The sequence below is a fragment of the Hemibagrus wyckioides genome, linkage group LG18 (assembly GCF_019097595.1).
Source record: "Hemibagrus wyckioides isolate EC202008001 linkage group LG18, SWU_Hwy_1.0, whole genome shotgun sequence".
In the NCBI taxonomy this organism is placed as follows: Eukaryota; Metazoa; Chordata; class Actinopteri; order Siluriformes; family Bagridae; genus Hemibagrus; species Hemibagrus wyckioides.
The window spans coordinates 682,648-705,810 of NC_080727.1; the positions used below are offsets into that span (position 1 = coordinate 682,648).

The 23,163-nt window shown below is 41.5% G+C and overlaps 2 protein-coding genes across 2 annotated transcripts in view; both read left to right on the top strand.

The window, feature by feature from the left end:
- The first annotated feature begins 333 nt into the window (after window positions 1-333).
- Window positions 334-5,037, top strand: rbm11 (RNA binding motif protein 11). Its single transcript, XM_058415874.1, has 4 exons — window positions 334-503; window positions 2,704-2,866; window positions 3,926-3,969; window positions 4,408-5,037. The coding sequence occupies exons 1-4, from the start codon at window positions 408-410 to the stop codon at window positions 4,654-4,656; spliced, it is 552 nt and encodes a 183-aa protein (XP_058271857.1). The 5' UTR covers window positions 334-407; the 3' UTR covers window positions 4,657-5,037.
- Window positions 5,038-6,112: 1,075 nt separating this feature from the next.
- The window catches only part of tmprss15 (transmembrane serine protease 15), a 33,153-nt gene continuing 16,102 nt past the window's right edge, over window positions 6,113-23,163 (top strand). The window contains exons 1-14 of the mRNA XM_058415602.1: window positions 6,113-6,239; window positions 6,486-6,625; window positions 6,735-6,802; window positions 7,087-7,229; window positions 12,875-12,919; window positions 13,089-13,208; window positions 13,529-13,637; window positions 13,739-13,848; window positions 14,053-14,190; window positions 14,846-14,995; window positions 15,099-15,204; window positions 15,306-15,453; window positions 15,955-16,096; window positions 16,610-16,699. Coding sequence (XP_058271585.1) covers window positions 6,113-6,239; window positions 6,486-6,625; window positions 6,735-6,802; window positions 7,087-7,229; window positions 12,875-12,919; window positions 13,089-13,208; window positions 13,529-13,637; window positions 13,739-13,848; window positions 14,053-14,190; window positions 14,846-14,995; window positions 15,099-15,204; window positions 15,306-15,453; window positions 15,955-16,096; window positions 16,610-16,699 — 1,636 coding nt within the window. The remainder of the gene's footprint in view (window positions 6,240-6,485; window positions 6,626-6,734; window positions 6,803-7,086; window positions 7,230-12,874; window positions 12,920-13,088; window positions 13,209-13,528; window positions 13,638-13,738; window positions 13,849-14,052; window positions 14,191-14,845; window positions 14,996-15,098; window positions 15,205-15,305; window positions 15,454-15,954; window positions 16,097-16,609; window positions 16,700-23,163) is intronic.

Consider the following 23,163-nt stretch of genomic DNA (forward strand, 5'->3'; position numbering starts at 1 on the left):
CGGACCACAGCAACAAGTACAGCACTTTATAAATGTATTTTATTTTAAATTACACATTTTAAATACCTTAAACATGTTAATTTATTTGACTGATGGATTTATAGATTTAAATCTATCCACAAATTACAAATAATAATTATTAGATGATTTGTAAATCAATAATAACACGATAGTATTTATCATAATCAATAAATAAAGCATATAATAAAGATTATTAATGTATTAATTAACCAATCGTGACGTGTGCACGGTGTGGCTCGCGCTCCGGTATCAAAGACATGTGCCCTCTGCTGGAGCAAAGCGGAAGTGCAGTGTCGGAAAATCAGATTTTTCATCACGACAGGGCGGAAAGAGATGTTTAATTCTTCTTGAACTTCCGGTCAGTGCTGATGTGAGTGAGGTGGAAGATGCAGGAGAGTGATGGAGAGGTGGAGCGCACTGTGTTTGTCTTCAACCTGAGCAGCAGTGTGAGGGAGGAGATCTTATATGAGCTCTTCCTGCAGGTGACACACTCACACACACACACACACACACACACACACACAGCCTGCACAGTAATAATTAATTGATTAATCAAGAAAGAATAGGAGTTTTAATTAGAATTATTCCAATAAGATGCCCTTGGTGACTTTAGTGTGTGTTACAGAGTGTGTTCAGAACGTCTCACACCACCGAGCTGCTGAGGGCTGGACTCCTGTTGCTATAGTAACACTGATCAGAGAGGTTTCTCTACCACTGATGGAAGGAGTCTCCAGTGTCAGTGCTGGGTATCTGTGTGTGTGTGTGTGTGTGTGTGTGTGTGTGTGTGTGTATGATGTGGTGAAGGAGTCAGAGGTGAAGCTCTGATTTTCCACATCATTACACCACACTGTCACACATTTTACTGGAACATACACAGACACACACACAGACACACACACACACACAGATACACAGAGTGTTTATAGTTTATTAATAGAGCCTTAATAATTTAGTGTTAATAATTTAGTTCTGTTAGTAAAGAATGTAATAGTGTATGATGGTGTATGTTGGCATATGATGGTGTATGTTGGTGTATGATGGTGTATGTTGGTGTATGATGGTGTATGTTGGTGTGAGATGGTGTATGTTGCTCTATGATGGTGTATGTTTGTGTATGATGGCGTATGATGGTGTATGTTGGTGTTTGATGGTGTTTGATGGTGTATGTTGGTGTTTGATGGTGTATGATGGTGTATGTTGGTGTATGTTGGTGTTTGATGGTATATGTTGGCGTATGTGGGTTTATGTGGGTGTATGATGGCATATGATGGTTTATGTGGGTGTATGTTGGTGTATGATGGTGTATGTTGGTGTGAGATGGTGTATGTTGCTCTATGATGGTGTATGTTTGTGTATGATGGCGTATGATGGTGTATGTTGGTGTTTGATGGTGTATGTTGGTGTTTGATGGTGTATGATGGTGTATGTTGGTGTATGTTGGTGTTTGATGTTGTATGATGGTGTATGTTGGTGTGTGATGGTATATGTTGGCGTATGTGGGTTTATGTGGGTGTATGATGGCATATGATGGTTTATGTGGGTGTATGTTGGTGTATGATGGTGTATGATGGTGTATGTTGGTGTATGATGGTGTATGTTGGTGTGAGATGGTGTATGTTGCTCTATGATGGTGTATGTTTGTGTATGATGGTGTTTGATGGTGTATGTTGGTGTTTGATGGTGTATGATGGTGTTTGATGGTGTATGATGGTGTATGTTGGTGTTTGATGGTGTATGATGGTGCATGATGGTGTATGTTGGTGTGTGATGGTATATGTTGGCGTATGTGGGTGTATGTTGGTGTGTGATGGCATATGTTGGTGTATGTGGGTTTATGTGGGTGTATGTTGGTGTATGATGGCGTATGATGGTATATGGTGGCGTATGTGGGTGTATGATGGTGTATGATGGTGTATGTTGGTGTATGATGGTGTATGATGGTGTACGGTGGCGTATGTGGGTGTATGTTGGTGTGTGATGGCATATGTTGGTGTATGTGGGTTTATGTGGGTGTATGATGGCATATGATGGTGTAAGATGGTGTATGGTGGCGTATGTGGGTGTATGATGGTGTATGTTGGTGTGTGATGGCATATGTTGGCGTATGTGGGTTTATGTTGGTGTATGATGGTGTATGATGGTGTATGATGGCGTATGATGGCGTATGATGGCGTATGATGGCGTATGATGGCGTATGTGGGTGTATGTGGGTGTATGTTGGTGTATGATGGCGTATGTTGGTGTATGGTGGTGTATGTGGGTGTATGTGGGTTTATGATGGTGTATGATGGTGTATGTTGGTGTATGATGGCGTATGGTGGCGTATGTGGGTGTATGTTGGTGTGTGATGGCATATGTTGGTGTATGTTGGTGTATGTGGGTGTATGTGGGTGTATGTTGGTGTGTGATGGCATATGTTGGCGTATGTGGGTTTATGTGGGTGTATGATAGCGTATGGTGGCGTATGTGGGTGTATGATGGTGTATGTTGGTGTATGTGGGTGTTTGTTGGTGTATGATGGTGTATGATGGCATATGATGGTGTATGGTGGCGTATTTTGGCATGTGCTGGCGTATTATGGTGTATGTTGCCGTATGTTGGCATATATGGGTGTATGTTGGCCTATGATGGTGTACGATTGTGTATGTTGGTGTATGATGGCATATGTGGGCGTGTTCTCAGGCAGGACCGGTGCAGAAAGTCGTTATTCCCAAAGATCGAGACGGAAATCAGAAATCTTATGGCTTTGTTTACTATAAACACCCTGAGGCAGTTCCCTACGCCATCGCCCTATTGGACGGGATCTGGCTGTATGGCTGTCCGATCACACTGAGGCATCATTATGGTGAGCGACTCATTTTACTTCACTGATGTTTGTATTGAAGACTTAACAGTGCCTTCTACTGGTGAAGTACAGTGTAGCGTTTGTTCTGTAGTGTAGATGGAGCTCACTGGTGTTTACTGAGCCAGTCATTGCACAGCAACATTTATTACTCAAGCCATGTCCTTCACTCAGCTTTAGTTTAATAGAATAAAGCTGATTTCTGATGAAGCTGATCTCTGATACACTACACAAATCATTGAGTTCAGGTGGTGTTTTTCAGGGGTTGGGCTCCGCCCCTTAGTTCCAGTGAAAGGAACTCTTAATGCTTCAGCTTCATACCAAGACATTTTAGACAATTTCATGCTCTTTGTGGGAACAGTTTGGGGATGACCCCTTCCTGTTCCAACATGACTGCACACCAGTGACCAAAGCAAGGTCCATAAAGACATGGATGAGTGAGTTTGGTGTGGAGGAACTTGACTGGCCTGCACAGAGTGCTGACCTCAACCCCATAGAACACCTTTGGGATGAATTAGAGTGGAGACTGTGAGACAGACCTTCTCATCCAACATCAGTGCCTGACCTCACAAATGTGCTTCTAGAGGAATGGTCAAAAATTCCCATAAACACACTCCTAAACCTTGTGGAAAGCCTTCCCAGAAGAGTTGAAGCTGTTATAGCTGCAAAGGGCGGGACAACTCCATATTACATTCATGTGCAGGTAAAAGCAGACGTCCCAAAACCTTTGGCCTGGCTCACAGTCTCTGTGTTAATTCATCCCAAAGGTATTCTCTGGGGTTGAGGTCAGAACTCGGTCAAGGTTCTTCACACCAAACTCGCATATCCATGTTTTTTTGGACCTTGCTTTGTACAACGTTTGAATGATTGAATCATTATGAATGAATGTATCTGTCTGTCTGTCTGTCTGTCTGTGTGTGTGTGTGTGTGTGTGTGTGTGTTTATATGATATATTTTATTGGGATAACTGATGACCTAAATGATCACTGTTCTTTATTTGAAAATAAATTGAATAAACCAGACATTAGTGACCGAAAATCTGTTCTTCTCTTTACTTTTCAGCTCACACACTCACAGCTCAGGAGGATCACACCTGGGGAGATGGAGTAAAACGCACACACACACATACACACACACACACACACACTCCTTTTTTTTTTCTTTTTTTTTTTAGCTTTTTCTTAATTTAATCTACTTGTTCAAGTGCAATAAGTATCTAGTTTTTTTCACATGAGGCAATCACAGGAAGTGATGTAACACAACACATAAATATATATAAATACATCATTACACTTATAGAATCACTAAAGCAGTGATAATGACAGAACGTCCTCAGTGGCTCTGTCCTTCACACCACATGTGGTTGGTCATTCAGGTGCCATTTCCTCCTTTTGTTTTTTCACTGGATTTACAAGGCTAATGCTAATGTAGCTAGTAAGTAATGAAAGCATTTGGCCCCCAGTTTAGCATCATATAAATCGTAGAATAAATGAAAAGTCTAAGTAATTAAACCTAAAAACTAAAACACATTCCCTCTGTTTCAGACGTCCGGTTTGTCCATCGGTCCCTTCTCTCCTACTGTGGGTCCCTACTTCCCTCCTCTAATGCCATGGGCATGGCCAAATGTTGGGTTTGTTTCTTGGGCTTCCTGTTCGGACGCTCTGACCCAGGCGTCGGACTGTACCAACTCAGAGGAGAGGGGAGCGGAGCAAAACATGGAGCAGCAGAATCCTGGTGAAGGCAGAAGAAGCCACGAGAGGAGAAACAGACCGAGGAAAAAATACAGAAGTTAATTTAAAAAGTTTATACACAGCTGCAAAACTTTGTGTGTGTGTTTTCTTTATCAGGAGATGTGGGTGTGTGTTCTCATTAAGACTTTATCAGGATCATTACAAAACATTTATGAGTATAATAATAATGATGATGATGATGATGATCAGAGGAAGAGTCCTGGCTCTGGTTTAGTGAGGTGAATGAACACATCCTTCGTATCTGTGGAACTGAAGTGCCCTTAGAAGTCAGCTGACTTTCCTAATGTGACAGACTTACTGGAGTATAAAATAAAAGGATTTACAGATTCCTTATTAGTTTCATTTATTTCTCTTTATTTATTTATTTATTTGCTTAATGATCGCTTCTTCCTTGTACTTCAGAAGATTGTGTGTGTGTGTGTGTGTGTGTGTGTGTGTGTGTGTGTGTACACTCCTGAAAGTAAAAACTGTGTTCAGATCAGTTTGTCTTCAGTCAGTTATTACGTTCTTTTAAATCAGACCCAGAAAAGGGCGTGGTCTCCAGCAGAAAAGACACGCCTGCAGAGAGGAGAGAAAGGTGTGAATCTTTCTGGAATTTGGATTCATTTCCTCTGAACTGTCCAGGACTTTGAATCCGATGAGTTTTGTGATTATCGACCTTCGTGATAAAATGATCATCAAACGTCTTTAAGTGACAGGTTTATTGCAAAGAGAAAATCACGGCCTCTCCGTGAAGGACGCAGAACATTGATCCGAGCTCCTGACCATCCTCCTGATTGATGATAAAAGCTTTTAGATCAGATTTAAAAGGTCAGTGAGGGGGGAGAAGGGTTTGAGCACGTCCTTGACCGCAGTAACATCTCGAGTGAGAAGACGAGAGTAATGTTCTGAAGACTTCTGAAGATTGCTTCCTAAAACACCTGTCAGCGTGTGTGTGTGAGATTTGGGACACGCCCTCAAACATCTGAAACCACATGCCTTATTCACTATACAGGCCATCATAGTGGACTATGGACGCATCCCAAATCACACACCTGATTTAATACAAAGGCCACGTGCATTATGGGTATTTTTCTATTCTAGTGCACTATGTAGTGTAGTGCGTGTGTGATTTGGAACACATCCTCCAGGGTTATTTTAATAAATGATGATGTTACAGCTTGTTGAACTATTACATTCTTCTGTTTCTTGGCTTTATATAGATTTTGTTTGTATTTCCTCGCTGAACTCCTGAACTGATTCACTGCGTCATTAGCGCTAAGTGCTGGTCATTAGTACTGGACGAGGAGCCGTAAACTTTTACAGCCGTCATTACATCACAAACACATGCATCATAAATTTATTACAGACTCAGATCTTCACTTCCACTCATTCTATTTAAAGGAGGAAGAAGATAATGTGCATCAGACTTGTGTTGAGGGTTTAGCGCTCTCTCAGAGTTAAGAGCGAGAGTTGGTGTTAAAGTGAGGGAGAAGACACATTGAGACAACGAGTGAAGATGACGCTGAAGTCCTGTAGGAGGCCGGCATGTTCCTCTCTGGAGGTTCTGCTGAGCACCGTGACCGTGGTGCTGTTTGCGGTGTGTGTGGGGCTCGTCGTGGTGTCCTGGTTAGTGCTCCATCCAGGTGAGGACCTTCTAATGTTCTTCATGGAAATGATTCTTACACACATTCTGCTTTTAACTGTGAACTGAACGGAGCAGACCTTGTGACTTAGTGGTGCACTTAGATGAAGAAGTACAAATTAACAGTGTAGTGAGAGGGGTGTGTGGTTTGGGATGGTTTGGGATACGCCCTCTGTGAACGGATGAAGGCGTTTCTCTTTGTGGAATTAAAACAGTTTAGCGATTAAAGACAGATCTGCTGTTGTAGGAAATGAAGGACAAACAGGAAGCAGCAGTTCGTGGTTCGGTGGAACGCTGACCATCTCAGAGGGAGCGAGTTTCACTGAGGAGCTGAGGAACAGGAGCAGTGTGCACTTTAAAGTCCTGGCCTTTGATACAGAACTACTGGTGATTCACTTTATTGCTGATGTTATCATTACTGAACATTGTAGGAGATAAGTGTGTGATATGATGTGTGACATTGTTGTCTTCTGAACTCTTCTGTGTTTTATTTTAGATTTCAGAAGCCTATGCACTAAGCTCGTTAAAAGCTCAGTTCAGGAGCTGCAGAGTGAACGACTTCAGGTCCGAGTTTACTACTAAAAATCACTTCAATCTCATTTAATGGTGATTACAGGTAGACTTAGGCAAGGGATGGGGATGGAGGCGGAGTTTGGGTGCGGTTAAGGGTGGGGTTCGGGTTTGTAACTTTATTTAAAAATCAGATCCACATCAACCTTATTTGTGAGAGTCAGTCATGAGGCTGTGATAAAATAAATAATCCCCTGACATTCTATCACAGAGCTCTAACTTGCTCTAGCTGAAACCTCCACTGTGTGCATGTGTGCACGTGTGTGTGTGTTAAACAGTCCAGGCAGTGTGATAGTACACTTCACCTTGAAGTTCGAGGACGTTGGGGAAGTGACAGCGGTGCAGCAGCAGTTAATCTCCGGATTACAGAATATTACAGATTCACCACTCGTCATAAACAGCAGCAGTGTTCACATCACAGGTACATGACATCACATCACAGGTACATGACATCACATCACAGGTACATGACATCACATCACAGGTACATGACATCACATCACAGGTACATCACATCTCAGGTACATCAAATCACAGGTACATCACATCACAGGTACATCACATCACAGGTACATCACATCTCAGGTACATCACATCTCAGGTACATCAAATCACAGGTACATCACATCACAGGTACATCAAATCACAGGTACATCACATCTCAGGTACATCAAATCACAGGTACATCACATCACAGGTACATCACATCACAGGTACATCACATCTCAGGTACATCAAATCACAGGTACATCACATCACAGGTACATCACATCACAGGTACATGACATCACATCACAGGTACATGACATCACATCACAGGTACATCAAATCACAGGTACATCACATCACAGGTACATCACATCACAGGTACATCACATCTCAGGTACATCACATCTCAGGTACATCACATCACAGGTACATCACATCACAGGTACATCAAATCACAGGTACATCACATCACATGTACATCACATCACAGGTACATGACATCACATCACAGGTACATGACATCACATCACAGGTACATCAAATCACAGGTACATCACATCACAGGTACATCACATCACAGGTACATCACATCTCAGGTACATCACATCACAGGTACATCACATCACAGGTACATCAAATCACAGGTACGTGACATCACAGGTACATGACATCACATCACAGGTACATCACATCTCAGGTACATCACATCACAGGTACATCACATCACAGGTACATCACATCACATGTACATCACATCACAGGTACATCACATCACATCACAGGTACATCACATCTCAGGTACATCACATCACATCACAGGTACATGACATCACATCTCAGGTACATCACATCTCAGGTACATCACATCACATCACAGGTACATGACATCACATCTCAGGTACATCACATCACATCACAGGTACATCACATCACATCACAGGTACATGACATCACATCTCAGGTACATCACATCTCAGGTACATCACATCACAGGTACATCACATCACAGGTACATCACATCACATGTACATCACATCACAGGTACATCACAGGTACATCACATCACAGGTACATCACATCACAGGTACATCACATCACAGGTACATCACATCTCAGGTACATCACATCACAGGTACATCACATCACAGGTACATCAAATCACAGGTACGTGACATCACAGGTACATGACATCACATCACAGGTACATGACATCACATCACAGGTACATCACATCACAGGTACATGACATCACATCACAGGTACATCAAATCACAGGTACATCACATCTCAGGTACATCACATCACAGGTACATCACATCACAGGTACATCACATCTCAGGTACATCACATCTCAGGTACATCACATCACAGGTACATCACATCTCAGGTACATCACATCTCAGGTACATCAAACCACAGGTACATCACATCACAGGTACATCACATCTCAGGTACATCAAATCACAGGTACATCACATCACAGGTACATCACATCTCAGGTACATCAAATCACAGGTACATCACATCACAGGTACATCACATCTCAGGTACATCACATCACAGGTACATCACATCTCAGGTACATCAAATCACAGGTACATCACATCACAGGTACATCACATCACATGTACATCACATCACAGGTACATCAAATCACAGGTACATCACATCTCAGGTACATCAAATCACAGGTACATCACATCACAGGTACATCACATCTCAGGTACATCACATCTCAGGTACATCACATCACAGGTACATCACATCACAGGTACATCACATCACAGGTACATCACATCACAGGTACATCACATCACATGTACATCACATCACAGGTACATCAAATCACAGGTACATCACATCTCAGGTACATCAAATCACAGGTACATCACATCACAGGTACATCACATCTCAGGTACATCAAATCACAGGTACATCACATCTCAGGTACATCAAATCACAGGTACATCACATCACAGGTACATCACATCACAGGTACATCACATCACATGTACATCACATCACAGGTACATGACATCACATCACAGGTACATGACATCACATCACAGGTACATCAAATCACAGGTACATCACATCACAGGTACATCACATCACAGGTACATCACATCTCAGGTACATCACATCTCAGGTACATCACATCACAGGTACATCAAATCACAGGTACGTGACATCACAGGTACATGACATCACATCACAGGTACATGACATCACATCTCAGGTACATCACATCACAGGTACATCACATCACAGGTACATCACATCTCAGGTACATCACATCTCAGGTACATCAAATCACAGGTACATCACATCACAGGTACATCACATCTCAGGTACATCAAATCACAGGTACATCACAGGTACATCAAATCACAGGTACATCACATCTCAGGTACATCAAATCACAGGTACATCACATCACAGGTACATCACATCTCAGGTACATCAAATCACAGGTACATCAAATCACAGGTACATCAAATCACAGGTACATCACATCACAGGTACATCACATCTCAGGTACATCAAATCACAGGTACATCACATCTCAGTACATCAAATCACAGGTACATCACATCACAGGTACATCACATCACAGGTACATCACATCACAGGTACATCACATGTACATCACATCACAGGTACGTGACATCACAGGTACATGACATCACATCACAGGTACATGACATCACATCACAGGTACATCACACTGCAGGTACATCACATCACAGGTACATCACATTGCAGGTACATCACATCACAGGTACATCAAATCACAGGTACATCACATCACACGTACATCAAATCACATCACAGGTACATCACATCACAGGTACATCACATCACAGGTACATCACATCGCAGGTACATCACATCACAGGTACATCACATGTACATCACATCACAGGTACGTGACATCACAGGTACATGACATCACATCACAGGTACATGACATCACATCACAGGTACATCACAGGTACATCACAGGTATATCACAGTTACATCACATCACAGGTACATCACATCACAGGTACATCACATCACATCACAGGTACATCACATCACAGGTACATCACATCACAGGTACATCACATCGCAGGTACATCACATCACATCACAGGTACATCACATCACAGGTACATCACAGGAACATCACATCACAGGTACATCACATTGCAGGTACATCACATCACAGGTACATCAAATCACAGGTACATCACATCACACGTACATCAAATCACATCACAGGTACATCAAATCACAGGTACATCACATCACAGGTACATCACATCACAGGTACATCACAGGAACATCACATCACAGGTACATCACATTGCAGGTACATCACATCACAGGTACATCAAATGACATCACAGGTACATCAAATCACAGGTACATCACATCACAGGTACATCACATCACAGGTACATCACATCACAGGTACATCACATCACATCACAGGTACATCACAGGTACATCACATCACAGATACATCACATCACATCACATCACAGGTACATCACATCGCAGGTACATCACATCACATCACAGGTACATCACATCACAGGTACATCACAGGAACATCACATCACAGGTACATCACATTGCAGGTACAACACATCACAGGTACATCAAATGACATCACAGGTACATCAAATCACAGGTACATCACATCACAGGTACATCAAATCACAGGTACATCACATCACAGGTACATCACAACACAGGTACATCAAATCACAGGTACATCAAATCACAGGTACATCACATCACAGGTACATCACATCTCAGGTACATCAAATCACAGGTACATCACATCACAGGTACATCACATTGCAGGTACATCACATCACAGGTACATTACATTGCAGGTACATCACATCACAGGTACATCACATCACAGGTACATCACATCACAGGTACATCAAATCACATCACAGGTACATCACATCACAGGTACATCACATCACAGGTACATCGCATCACAGGTACATCACATGTACATCACATCACAGGTACATCACATCACAGGTACATCACATCACAGGTACATCACATCACAGGTACATCGCATCACAGGTACATCACAGGTACATCACATCACAGGTACATCACATCACAGGTACATCACATCACAGGTACATCACATCACAGGTACATCACAGGTACATCACAGGTACATCACAGGTATATCACAGGTACATCACATCACAGGTACATCACATCACAGGTACATCACATCACAGGTACATCACAGGTACATCACAGGTACATCACATCACAGGTACATCGCATCACAGGTACATCACAGGTACATCACATCGCAGGTACATCACATCACAGGTACATCAAATCACAGGTACATCACATCACACGTACATCAAATCACATCACAGGTACATCACATCACAGGTACATCACATCACAGGTACATCACATCGCAGGTACATCACATCACAGGTACATCACATCACAGGTACATCACATCACAGGTATATCACATCACATCACAGGTACATCACAGGTACATCACAGGTACATCACAGGTATATCACAGGTACATCACATCACAGGTACATCGCATCACAGGTACATCACAGGTACATCACATCACAGGTACATCACATCACAGGTACATCACATCACAGGTACATCACAGGTACATCACAGGTACATCACATCACAGGTACATCACAGGTACATCACAGGTACATCACAGGTATATCACAGGTACATCACATCACAGGTACATCACATCACAGGTACATCACATCACAGGTACATCACAGGTACATCACAGGTACATCACATCACAGGTACATCAAATCACATCACAGGTACATCACATCACAGGTACATCACATCACAGGTACATCGCATCACAGGTACATCACATGTACATCACATCACAGGTACATCACATCACAGGTACATCACATCACAGGTACATCACATCACAGGTACATCGCATCACAGGTACATCACAGGTACATCACATCACAGGTACATCACATCACAGGTACATCACATCACAGGTACATCACAGGTACATCACAGGTACATCACAGGTATATCACAGGTACATCACATCACAGGTACATCACATCACAGGTACATCACATCACAGGTACATCACAGGTACATCACAGGTACATCACATCACAGGTACATCGCATCACAGGTACATCACAGGTACATCACATCACAGGTACATCACATCACAGGTACATCACATCACAGGTACATCACAGGTACATCACAGGTACATCACATCACAGGTACATCACAGGTACATCACAGGTACATCACAGGTATATCACAGGTACATCACATCACAGGTACATCACATCACAGGTACATCACATCACAGGTACATCACAGGTACATCACAGGTACATCACATCACAGGTACATCACATCACAGGTACATTACATCACAGGTACATCACATCACAGGTACATTGCATCACAGGTACATCACATCATGCTCTCATGGTTTGTTACAGAACTCAGATCAGAGTTTATTTACTAAACCATCGTCATCTTCTGTTCTCTCAGAGATTTCCACCACACAGTCTCCTCCTACAACTGCACCTGAAGCAGGTGAGTGTCTCTCTGTCTGTGGGTTTAAAGTGCAGAAAGTCAGAACTGAACAGCAATAAAGTAGTAAAGAGTCGGGTGTGGCCTCAGTGGGGGTCAATTATAGATCTATTGATGTATTGATGTAATTATCATTGATTATTCAGTTTCTGAAGTGTGTGTGTGTGTGCAGTAAAATGTCCTGATGGAGAGAGATTGTGTAGAGACGATGTGACATGTGTTCCTATAAACCAGTTCTGTGACGGAGAACCAAACTGCCCTGATGCCTCAGACGAGTCTCACAGCACCTGCGGTAAAAACCTGTTTGTTTGTCTCTCTCTCTCTCTCTCTCTCTCTCTCTCTCTCTCTCTCCCTCTCTCTCTCTCTTTCTCTATCTGTCTATCTAAAACTGCATTTTAAACCTAACTTCAATCTAAAAGACACATTTTTTAAACTTAATTGTATGTATTGATGTATAAATGTTATTAATTATTATTAATTAATATTAATTATTACTCATTATTCATATTAATCAATAATTGTATGTAATAACTGAAGTGAAATAAATAATAATTAAAATAAAACTAAAACTAATTAATGATTCATTTTTGAGTGCAAATGGTGTTTCCATAGCGACGGTGTGTGATGGACAGTTCCTCCTGTTGGGGCTGAGTGGATTTTTCCACAGTCCGAATTTCCCCCTGGATTATGACAGTGGTACAGTCTGTCGATGGATCATACGGTATCACCCCCAAAACTCCCACTAAAGCCTTTATGCTCTTTTAAATACACGTTTCATAAACACATTAATCTGTTATCATAATAAATTTATTCTCACCTCAGGGTTAATGAAGGGCTGAACATTCGCATCGACCTGAACACGTTTGATACGGAAGAGGAAATCGATCTTCTCAATTTGTATGAGGGAATCGGAGATGCTAAATCACTAGCATGTGAGTTCATAGACTGAGCTTGAGCTAACATGCTAATCACCTGTCAGCTCATTTGCATAATTTCTGTAAGGGTAATTATGACTTATTTTAAGAATAGAAGAAATGGTGGAATATTGAATAGAACAGATATCAGTGACTCAGAAGATCTGCAGTCATTTTAATGAAAGTGAATAAGATGTGACTCGAGTCTGGTTTCTTCCTCAGACTCGCTCTCAGGTTCGTCTCCTGGAGTTGTGTGGATTTTTTCCCACAATGCCACAGTGGAGTTCTCATCCAATTTCATCAACAACCGGCAAGGCTTTAACGCCACGTACCGAGCGGAGAACCTCACAAACCTCAGCAGTACGTCTCTAACCTGCACACTGACTCTACACTTCACACCTTCAGTCTGCACCTTCAGTTCAGATCATCATCATCAGGTCCACCTCGTGATCAGAACCGTCAGATCCAGAAGTGCTTCATTGTAGACATTCTGAATGAGGAAGTGTTCAGGTCTGAATAAGTACTGAGTCAGTGAGGGAGTGAGGAAGTGAGGGAGTGAGGAAGTGAGGGAGTGAGGGAGTGAGGAAGTGAGGGAGTGAGGAAGTGAGGAATTGAGGACGTGAGGGAGTGAGGAAGTGAGGAAGTACACTGTCATGTTAGTGAGTTTAAAGGATCATTTTATTTATCATCAGGCTTCTGTTCTTGTTGCCATGGTTACGTCTTGGGTCTTCCATGCTCTGTTCACATTTCCACCCTGGATCAGGTGTGAATTTATGTTTCTTGTCCTTACGCACTGTGATGATGAAGTAGATGATGATGATGATGATGAAGCAGATCCCCAGCACAACACATCCCTCCTGCTCGTTGTCATGGTTACACAGCATCTCAGTTTAACCCTCCAACTGAATGAAGGTTTTTTCTGTAGTTTTGTGATAAAATGCAGGAATTATAAAATTCTGAATGTTTAGTCTGAGACACTGATGAGGAGATTCATTAATAAAACCTGTGTGTTCAGACGAGATGAAGATTAACTGCTCGTTTGAGGACGGATTCTGTTTCTGGAGACACGACGCTGGTGATGATGGAGACTGGATGAGGAAGAAGGGATCTTCTCTTCCTGCTCTGACCGGCCCAAGCTTCGACCACACCTTTGCTAACCAGTCCGGTAAACATCCTCATCTCTTCTCTTTCCTACACCATCCTGTTTCCATCGATCTCTTCATCACGGGTCCGCTGCGGGCGTGTCCCAATCCTCATCCTCTTTCTAGGCTACTACATCATAACTCCGTTTAGTCCGAGGAACTGGGAGAAGATTTTCCGTCTCCGCAGCCTCCCACTGACCTCCACGCCCGAGCCCGTGTGCCTGAGGTTCTGGTTAGTGCTGCTGCTACTGACACCGAGCTGAAATATTAAAAATAATCTTAAATGTTTTAAAATCTGACCCAGTCTGTGGCGTCTGTGTTTTTCTCTCTGAGGTATCACATGTTCGGCGAGGACGTCTGGCGTCTGATGGTAAACATGGAGAGAGACTCGAACCTCACGGTCCTTGTCCAGAAAGAGGGAAACCACGGAAACAACTGGAACTACGGTCAAATAACCCTGAACCACACCACAGATCTAACGGTCAGTTGCACAAGGGGTTCAGGAATACACGTGATGATGTCACTGACGTTAAGAGTGACGTCATCATGTCACTTCCTGCTCCAGTTCCTGCTGCATGATGTTTATACAGTTTCTGAAAGAAGTGACCCAAATATTACACACATATTTAAATCATCTACACTGTTTATTGTTTATTTTACAACAACAGTCATTTATTTTAACTTAACATTTATATTTCAATTTAAGAGATCAGAGTTAATTTGGCCTGAAATTATTGCCATCCATTCGTCCATCCATCCATCTATCCTTCTATCCGTCCATCCGTCCATCCATCCATTCATCCATCCATCCATCCATCCATCCATCCATTCATCCATCCATCCATTTATCCTTCTATTCGTTCGTCCATCCGTCCATCCATCCATCCATCCATCCATCCATCCATTAATCTGTCCATCCATCCATCTGTCCATCCATCCATCCATCCATCCATCCATTAATCTGTCCATCATTTCGTTTCAGATCGTATTTGAAGCACGTAAGAGAGGAGGCTTGAGGAGCAGTATTGCGCTGGATGACCTCAGCATGACCTCAGGGCCATGTGGACCTTTAGCCCCAGATCTGACTCCAGTCCCGCTCACGCCCACACCTACTCCAGTGCCGGGTAACACACACACACACACACCTCATTTACACACCACTGCGTTACAGCACACTTTCAGGTAAAAAGAGCAGGAGATCATCTGAGGTTCTCCTGAGTTCTTTCTATCTTCTCACACCAGGAACATCTTCACACTGGTTCTGATATTTAACCCTTTCATCTTCTGTATCCTCGCTCACACACACCTCTACTTTAAGGCTGGTATTATATAACTGAAATAAAGCTCTGCTCCGTTCTGAACACCAGGATCCTGATGTCCTGCTCATTACGTCTCCAGCTTCACACGTTACACGTGACTGAGACACGTGACTGAGACACGCAGCATGTCTCAGTGTTACTGAATTCTTAAAAATACAGCTCCATATAAACTTCTATTCTTTCACACCTCACAGTTTTTAATAAAAGGTCTAAAATTTAATAAAAGCGACACACTGCAGATATTTTCCCTGGTTTTAATCACATGGTCACTTTCTGGTGTCCGTCTGCGTGGCTAACGGTTGTGTTTCTCTGCTGCAGCTGATTGTGGAGGTCCATTTGACCTTTATGAAACAAACTCGACCTTCAGCTCACCGAACTATCCTCATGGCTACAGACACAGTGCAGCATGTGAGTAATAAACAACAAAACACTCGCTAACTGATACACTGTCGTTTCTATAGCAACGGCTCATTCACAGGGAAAACTGTAGGTGTGTGTGTGTGTGTGTATGATGTGTGTGTGTATGATGTGTGTGTAATGTCTGTGTGTGTGTGTGTGTGTATGATGTGTGTGTGTATGATGTGTGTGTAATGTCTGTGTGTGTGTGTGTGTATGATGTGTGTGTGTATGATGTGTGTGTAATGTCTGTGTGTGTGTGTGTGTGTATGATGTGTGTGTGTATGATGTGTGTGTAATGTCTGTGTGTTTGTAATGTCTGTGTGTATATGATGTGTTTGTAATGTCTGTGTGTGTGTATGATGTGTGTGTAATGACTGTGTGTGTGTAATGTGTGTGTGTGTATGATGTGTGTGTAATGTCTGTGCGTGTGTGTGTATGATGTGTGTGTAGTCTGTGCGTGTGTGTGTATGATGTGTGTGTAATGTCTGTGTGTATATGATGTGTGTGTGTGTATGATGTGTTGAAGGAGTCTCCAGTATTTAGAAATTTAGACTGTGTGTGTGTGTGTGTGTGTGTGTGTAATGTCTGTGTGTATATGATGTGTGTGTGTATGTGTGTAATGTCTGTGTGTATATGATGTGTGTGTGTAATGTCTGTGTGTATATGATGTGTGTGTGTAATGTCTGTGTGTATATGATGTGTGTGTGTGTGTGTGTAATGTCTGTGTGTATATGATGTGTGTGTGTAATGTCTGTGTGTATATGATGTGTGTGTGTGTGTGTGTGTGTGTGTGTAATGTCTGTGTGTATATGATGTGTGTGTGTAATGTCTGTGTGTATATGATGTGTGTGTGTGTGTGTGTGTGTGTGTGTGTAATGTCTGTGTGTATATGATGTGTGTGTGTAATGTCTGTGTGTATATGATGTGTGTGTGTGTGTGTGTGTGTGTGTAATGTCTGTGTGTATATGATGTGTGTGTGTAATGTCTGTGTGTATATGATGTGTGTGTGTGTGTGTGTAATGTCTGTGTGTATATGATGTGTGTGTGTAATGCCTGTGTGTATATGATGTGTGTATATGATGTGTGTGTGTAATGTCTGTGTGTATATGATGTGTGTGTGTAATGTCTGTGTGTATATGATGTGTGTATATGATGTGTGTGTGTAATGTCTGTGTGTATATGATGTGTGTGTGTAATGTCTGTGTGTATATGATGTGTGTGTGTGTGTGTAATGTCTGTGTGTATATGATGTGTGTGTGTAATGTCTGTGTGTATATGATGTGTGTATATGATGTGTGTGTGTAATGTCTGTGTGTATATGATGTGTGTGTGTAATGTCTGTGTGTATATGATGTGTGTGTGTAATGTCTGTGTGTATATGATGTGTGTATATGATGTGTGTGTGTAATGTCTGTGTGTATATGATGTGTGTGTGTAATGTCTGTGTGTATATGATGTGTGTGTGTGTGTGTAATGTCTGTGTGTATATGATGTGTGTGTGTAATGTCTGTGTGTATATGATGTGTGTATATGATGTGTGTGTGTAATGTCTGTGTGTATATGATGTGTGTGTGTAATGTCTGTGTGTATATGATGTGTGTGTGTGTGTGTGTGTGTAATGTCTGTGTGTATATGATGTGTGTGTGTGTGTGTGTAATGTCTTTGTGTATATGATGTGTGTGTGTAATGTCTGTGTGTATATGATGTGTGTGTGTGTGTGTGTAATGTCTGTGTGTATATGATGTGTGTATATGATGTGTGTGTGTAATGTCTGTGTGTATATGATGTGTGTATATGATGTGTGTGTGTAATGTCTGTGTGTATATGATGTGTGTGTGTGTGTGTGTGTGTGTGTAATGTCTGTGTGTATATGATGTGTGTGTGTAATGTCTGTGTGTATATGATGTGTGTGTGTGTGTGTGTGTGTGTGTGTGTGTAATGTCTGTGTGTATATGATGTGTGTGTGTAATGTCTGTGTGTATATGATGTGTGTGTGTGTGTGTGTGTGTGTGTAATGTCTGTGTGTATATGATGTGTGTGTGTAATGTCTGTGTGTATATGATGTGTGTGTGTGTGTGTGTAATGTCTTTGTGTATATGATGTGTGTGTGTGTGTGTGTGTAATGTCTTTGTGTATATGATGTGTGTGTGTGTGTGTAATGTCTGTGTGTATATGATGTGTGTGTGTAATGTCTTTGTGTATATGATGTGTGTGTGTGTGTATAATGTCTTTGTGTATATGATGTGTGTGTGTAATGTCTGTGTGTATATGATGTGTGTGTGTGTGTGTGTAATGTCTTTGTGTATATGATGTGTGTGTGTAATGTCTGTGTGTATATGATGTGTGTGTGTGTGTGTGTAATGTCTTTGTGTATATGATGTGTGTGTGTAATGTCTGTGTGTATATGATGTGTGTGTGTGTGTGTGTAATGTCTGTGTGTATATGATGTGTGTGTGTGTGTGTGTAATGTCTTTGTGTATATGATGTGTGTGTGTGTGTGTGTGTGTAATGTCTGTGTGTATATGATGTGTGTGTGTGTGTGTGTAATGTCTTTGTGTATATGATGTGTGTGTGTAATGTCTGTGTGTATATGATGTGTGTGTGTGTGTGTAATGTCTTTGTGTATATGATGTGTGTGTGTAATGTCTGTGTGTATATGATGTGTGTGTGTAATGTCTGTGTGTATATGATGTGTGTGTGTGTAATGTCTTTGTGTATATGATGTGTGTGTGTAATGTCTGTGTGTATATGATGTGTGTGTGTGTGTGTGTGTGTAATGTCTGTGTGTATATGATGTGTGTGTGTGTGTGTGTAATGTCTTTGTGTATATGATGTGTGTGTGTGTGTGTAATGTCTTTGTGTATATGATGTGTGTGTGTAATGTCTTTGTGTATATGATGTGTGTGTGTGTAATGTCCTTGTGTATATGATGTGTGTGTGTAATGTCTGTGTGTATATGATGTGTGTGTGTGTGTGTGTAATGTCTTTGTGTATATGATGTGTGTGTGTGTGTGTAATGTCTTTGTGTATATGATGTGTGTGTGTAATGTCTTTGTGTATATGATGTGTGTGTGTGTAATGTCCTTGTGTATATGATGTGTGTGTGTAATGTCTGTGTGTATATGATGTGTGTGTGTGTGTGTGTAATGTCTTTGTGTATATGATGTGTGTGTGTAATGTCTTTGTGTATATGATGTGTGTGTGTGTGTGTGTGTGTGTAATGTCCTTGTGTATATGATGTGTGTGTGTAATGTCTGTGTGTATATGATGTGTGTGTGTGTGTGTGTAATGTCTTTGTGTATATGATGTGTGTGTGTAATGTCTTTGTGTATATGATGTGTGTGTGTGTGTGTGTGTAATGTCCTTGTGTATATGATGTGTGTGTGTGTGTGTGTGTAATGTCTTTGTGTATATGATGTGTGTGTGTAATGTCTGTGTGTATATGATGTGTGTGTGTGTGTGTGTGTGTGTAATGTCCTTGTGTATATGATGTGTGTGTGTAATGTCTGTGTGTATATGATGTGTGTGTGTGTGTGTAATGTCTTTGTGTATATGATGTGTGTGTGTAATGTCTTTGTGTATATGATGTGTGTGTGTGTGTGTGTGTGTGTAATGTCCTTGTGTATATGATGTGTGTGTGTAATGTCTGTGTGTATATGATGTGTGTGTGTGTGTGTGTAATGTCCTTGTGTATATGATGTGTGTGTGTAATGTCTTTGTGTATATGATGTGTGTGTGTAATGTCTGTGTGTATATGATGTGTGTGTGTGTGTGTGTGTGTGTAATGTCCTTGTGTATATGATGTGTGTGTGTAATGTCTGTGTGTATATGATGTGTGTGTGTGTGTGTGTAATGTCTTTGTGTATATGATGTGTGTGTAATGTCTTTGTGTATATGATGTGTGTGTGTGTGTGTGTGTGTGTAATGTCCTTGTGTATATGATGTGTGTGTGTAATGTCTGTGTGTATATGATGTGTGTGTGTGTGTGTGTAATGTCTTTGTGTATATGATGTGTGTGTGTAATGTCTTTGTGTATATGATGTGTGTGTGTGTGTGTGTGTAATGTCCTTGTGTATATGATGTGTGTGTGTAATGTCCTTGTGTATATGATGTGTGTGTGTAATGTCTGTGTGTATATGATGTGTGTGTGTGTGTGTGTGTAATGTCTTTGTGTATATGATGTGTGTGTGTAATGTCTTTGTGTATATGATGTGTGTGTGTGTGTGTGTGTAATGTCTTTGTGTATATGATGTGTGTGTGTAATGTCTTTGTGTATATGATGTGTGTGTGTGTGTAATGTCTGTGTGTATATGATGTGTGTGTGTAATGTCTTTGTGTATATGATGTGTGTGTGTGTGTGTGTGTGTAATGTCTGTGTGTATATGATGTGTGTGTGTGTGTAATGTCTGTGTGTATATGGTGTGTGTGTGTGTGTGTGTGTGTGTGTGATGTCTGTGTGTATATGACGTGTGTGTGTGTGTGTAATGTCTGTGTGTATATGACGTGTGTGTGTAATGTCTGTGTGTATATGGTGTGTGTGTGTGTGTAATGTCTGTGTGTATATGATGTGTGTGTGTGTGTGTGTGTGTGTAATGTCTGTGTGTATATGGTGTGTGTGTAATGTCTGTGTGTATATGACGTGTGTGTAATGTCTGTGTGTATATGATGTGTGTGTGTGTGTGTAATGTCTGTGTGTATATGATGTGTGTGTAATGTCTGTGTGTATATGGTGTGTGTGTGTGTGTGTGTGTAATGTCTGTGTGTATATGACGTGTGTGTAATGTCTGTGTGTATATGGTGTGTGTGTGTGTGTGTGTGTGTGTGTGTGTGTAATGTCTGTGTGTATATGATGTGTGTGTAATGTCTGTGTGTATATGACGTGTGTGTGTGTGTGTGTAATGTCTGTGTGTATATGACGTGTGTGTGTGTGTGTGTGTGTGTGTGTAATGTCTGTGTGTATATGGTGTGTGTGTGTGTGTGTAATGTCTGTGTGTATATGACGTGTGTGTAATGTCTGTGTGTATATGATGTGTGTGTGTGTGTGTGTGTGTAATGTCTGTGTGTATATCGTGTGTGTGTGTGTGTGTGTGTGTAATGTCTGTGTGTATATGATGTGTGTGTGTGTGTGTCATGTCTGTGTGTATATGACGTGTGTGTAATGTCTGTGTGTGTGTGTACGATGTGTGTGTAATGTCTGTGTGTATATGATGTCTGTGTGGGTGTGTGTGTATGATGTGTGTGTAATGTGTGTGTGTGTGTGTGTAATGTCTGTGTGTATATGATGTGTGTGTAATGTCTGTGTGTGTGTGTACGATGTGTGTGTAATGTCTGTGTGTATATGATGTCTGTGTGGGTGTGTGTGTATGATGTGTGTGTAATGTGTGTGTGTGTGTGTGTGTGTAATGTCTGTGTGTATATGACGTGTGTGTGTGTGTGTAATGTCTGTGTGTATATGATGTGTGTATATGGTGTGTGTGTGTGTGTGTGTAATGTCTGTGTGTATATGGTGTGTGTGTGTGTGTGTGTAATGTCTGTGTGTATATGGTGTGTGTGTGTGTGTGTAATGTCTGTGTGTATATGACATGTGTGTATATGGTGTGTGTGTGTAATGTCTGTGTGTATATGGTGTGTGTGTGTAATGTCTGTGTGTATATGATGTGTGTATATGATGTGTGTGTGTGTAATGTCTGTGTGTATATGATGTGTGTGTGTGTGTAATGTCTGTGTGTATATGATGTGTGTGTGTGTAATGTCTGTTTGTATATGACGTGTGTGTGTGTGTGTAATGTCTGTGTGTATATGACGTGTGTGTGTGTGTGTAATGTCTGTGTGTATATGGTGTGTGTGTGTGTGTGTAATGTCTGTGTGTATATGATGTGTGTGTAATGTCTGTGTGTGTGTGTGTAATGTCTGTGTGTATATGACGTGTGTGTGTAATGTCTGTGTGTATATGGTGTGTGTGTGTGTGTGTGTAATGTCTGTGTGTATATGACGTGTGTGTAATGTCTGTGTGTATATGGTGTGTGTGTGTGTGTGATGTCTGTGTGTATATGACGTGTGTGTAATGTCTGTGTGTATATGGTGTGTGTGTGTGTGTGTGTGTGTAATGTCTGTGTGTATATGATGTGTGTGTAATGTCTGTGTGTGTCTGTGTGTGTGTACGATGTGTGTGTAATGTCTGTGTGTATATGATGTCTGTGTGTGTGTGTGTGTAATGTCTGTGTGTATATGATGTATGTGTGTGTGTGTGTGTGTGTGTAATGTCTGTGTGTATATGATGTATGTGTGTGTGTGTGTGTGTGTGTGTGTAATGTCTGTGTGTATATGATGTATCTGTGTGTGTGTGTGTGTGTGTGTGTAATGTCTGTGTGTATATGACGTGTGTGTGTGTGTGTAATGTCTGTGTGTATATGGTGTGTGTGTGTGTGTGTGTAATGTCTGTGTGTATATGGTGTGTGTATATGGTGTGTGTG

Bases quoted from the DNA above. Each gene is read 5' to 3' on its own strand.
- rbm11 (XM_058415874.1), top strand. From the start codon at position 408: ATGCAGGAGAGTGATGGAGAGGTGGAGCGCACTGTGTTTGTCTTCAAC. The intron at 504-2,703 runs GTGACACACTCA...GCGTGTTCTCAG, and splicing joins TATATGAGCTCTTCCTGCAG to GCAGGACCGGTGCAGAAAGT. The intron at 3,970-4,407 runs GTAAAACGCACA...CCTCTGTTTCAG, and splicing joins ATCACACCTGGGGAGATGGA to ACGTCCGGTTTGTCCATCGG.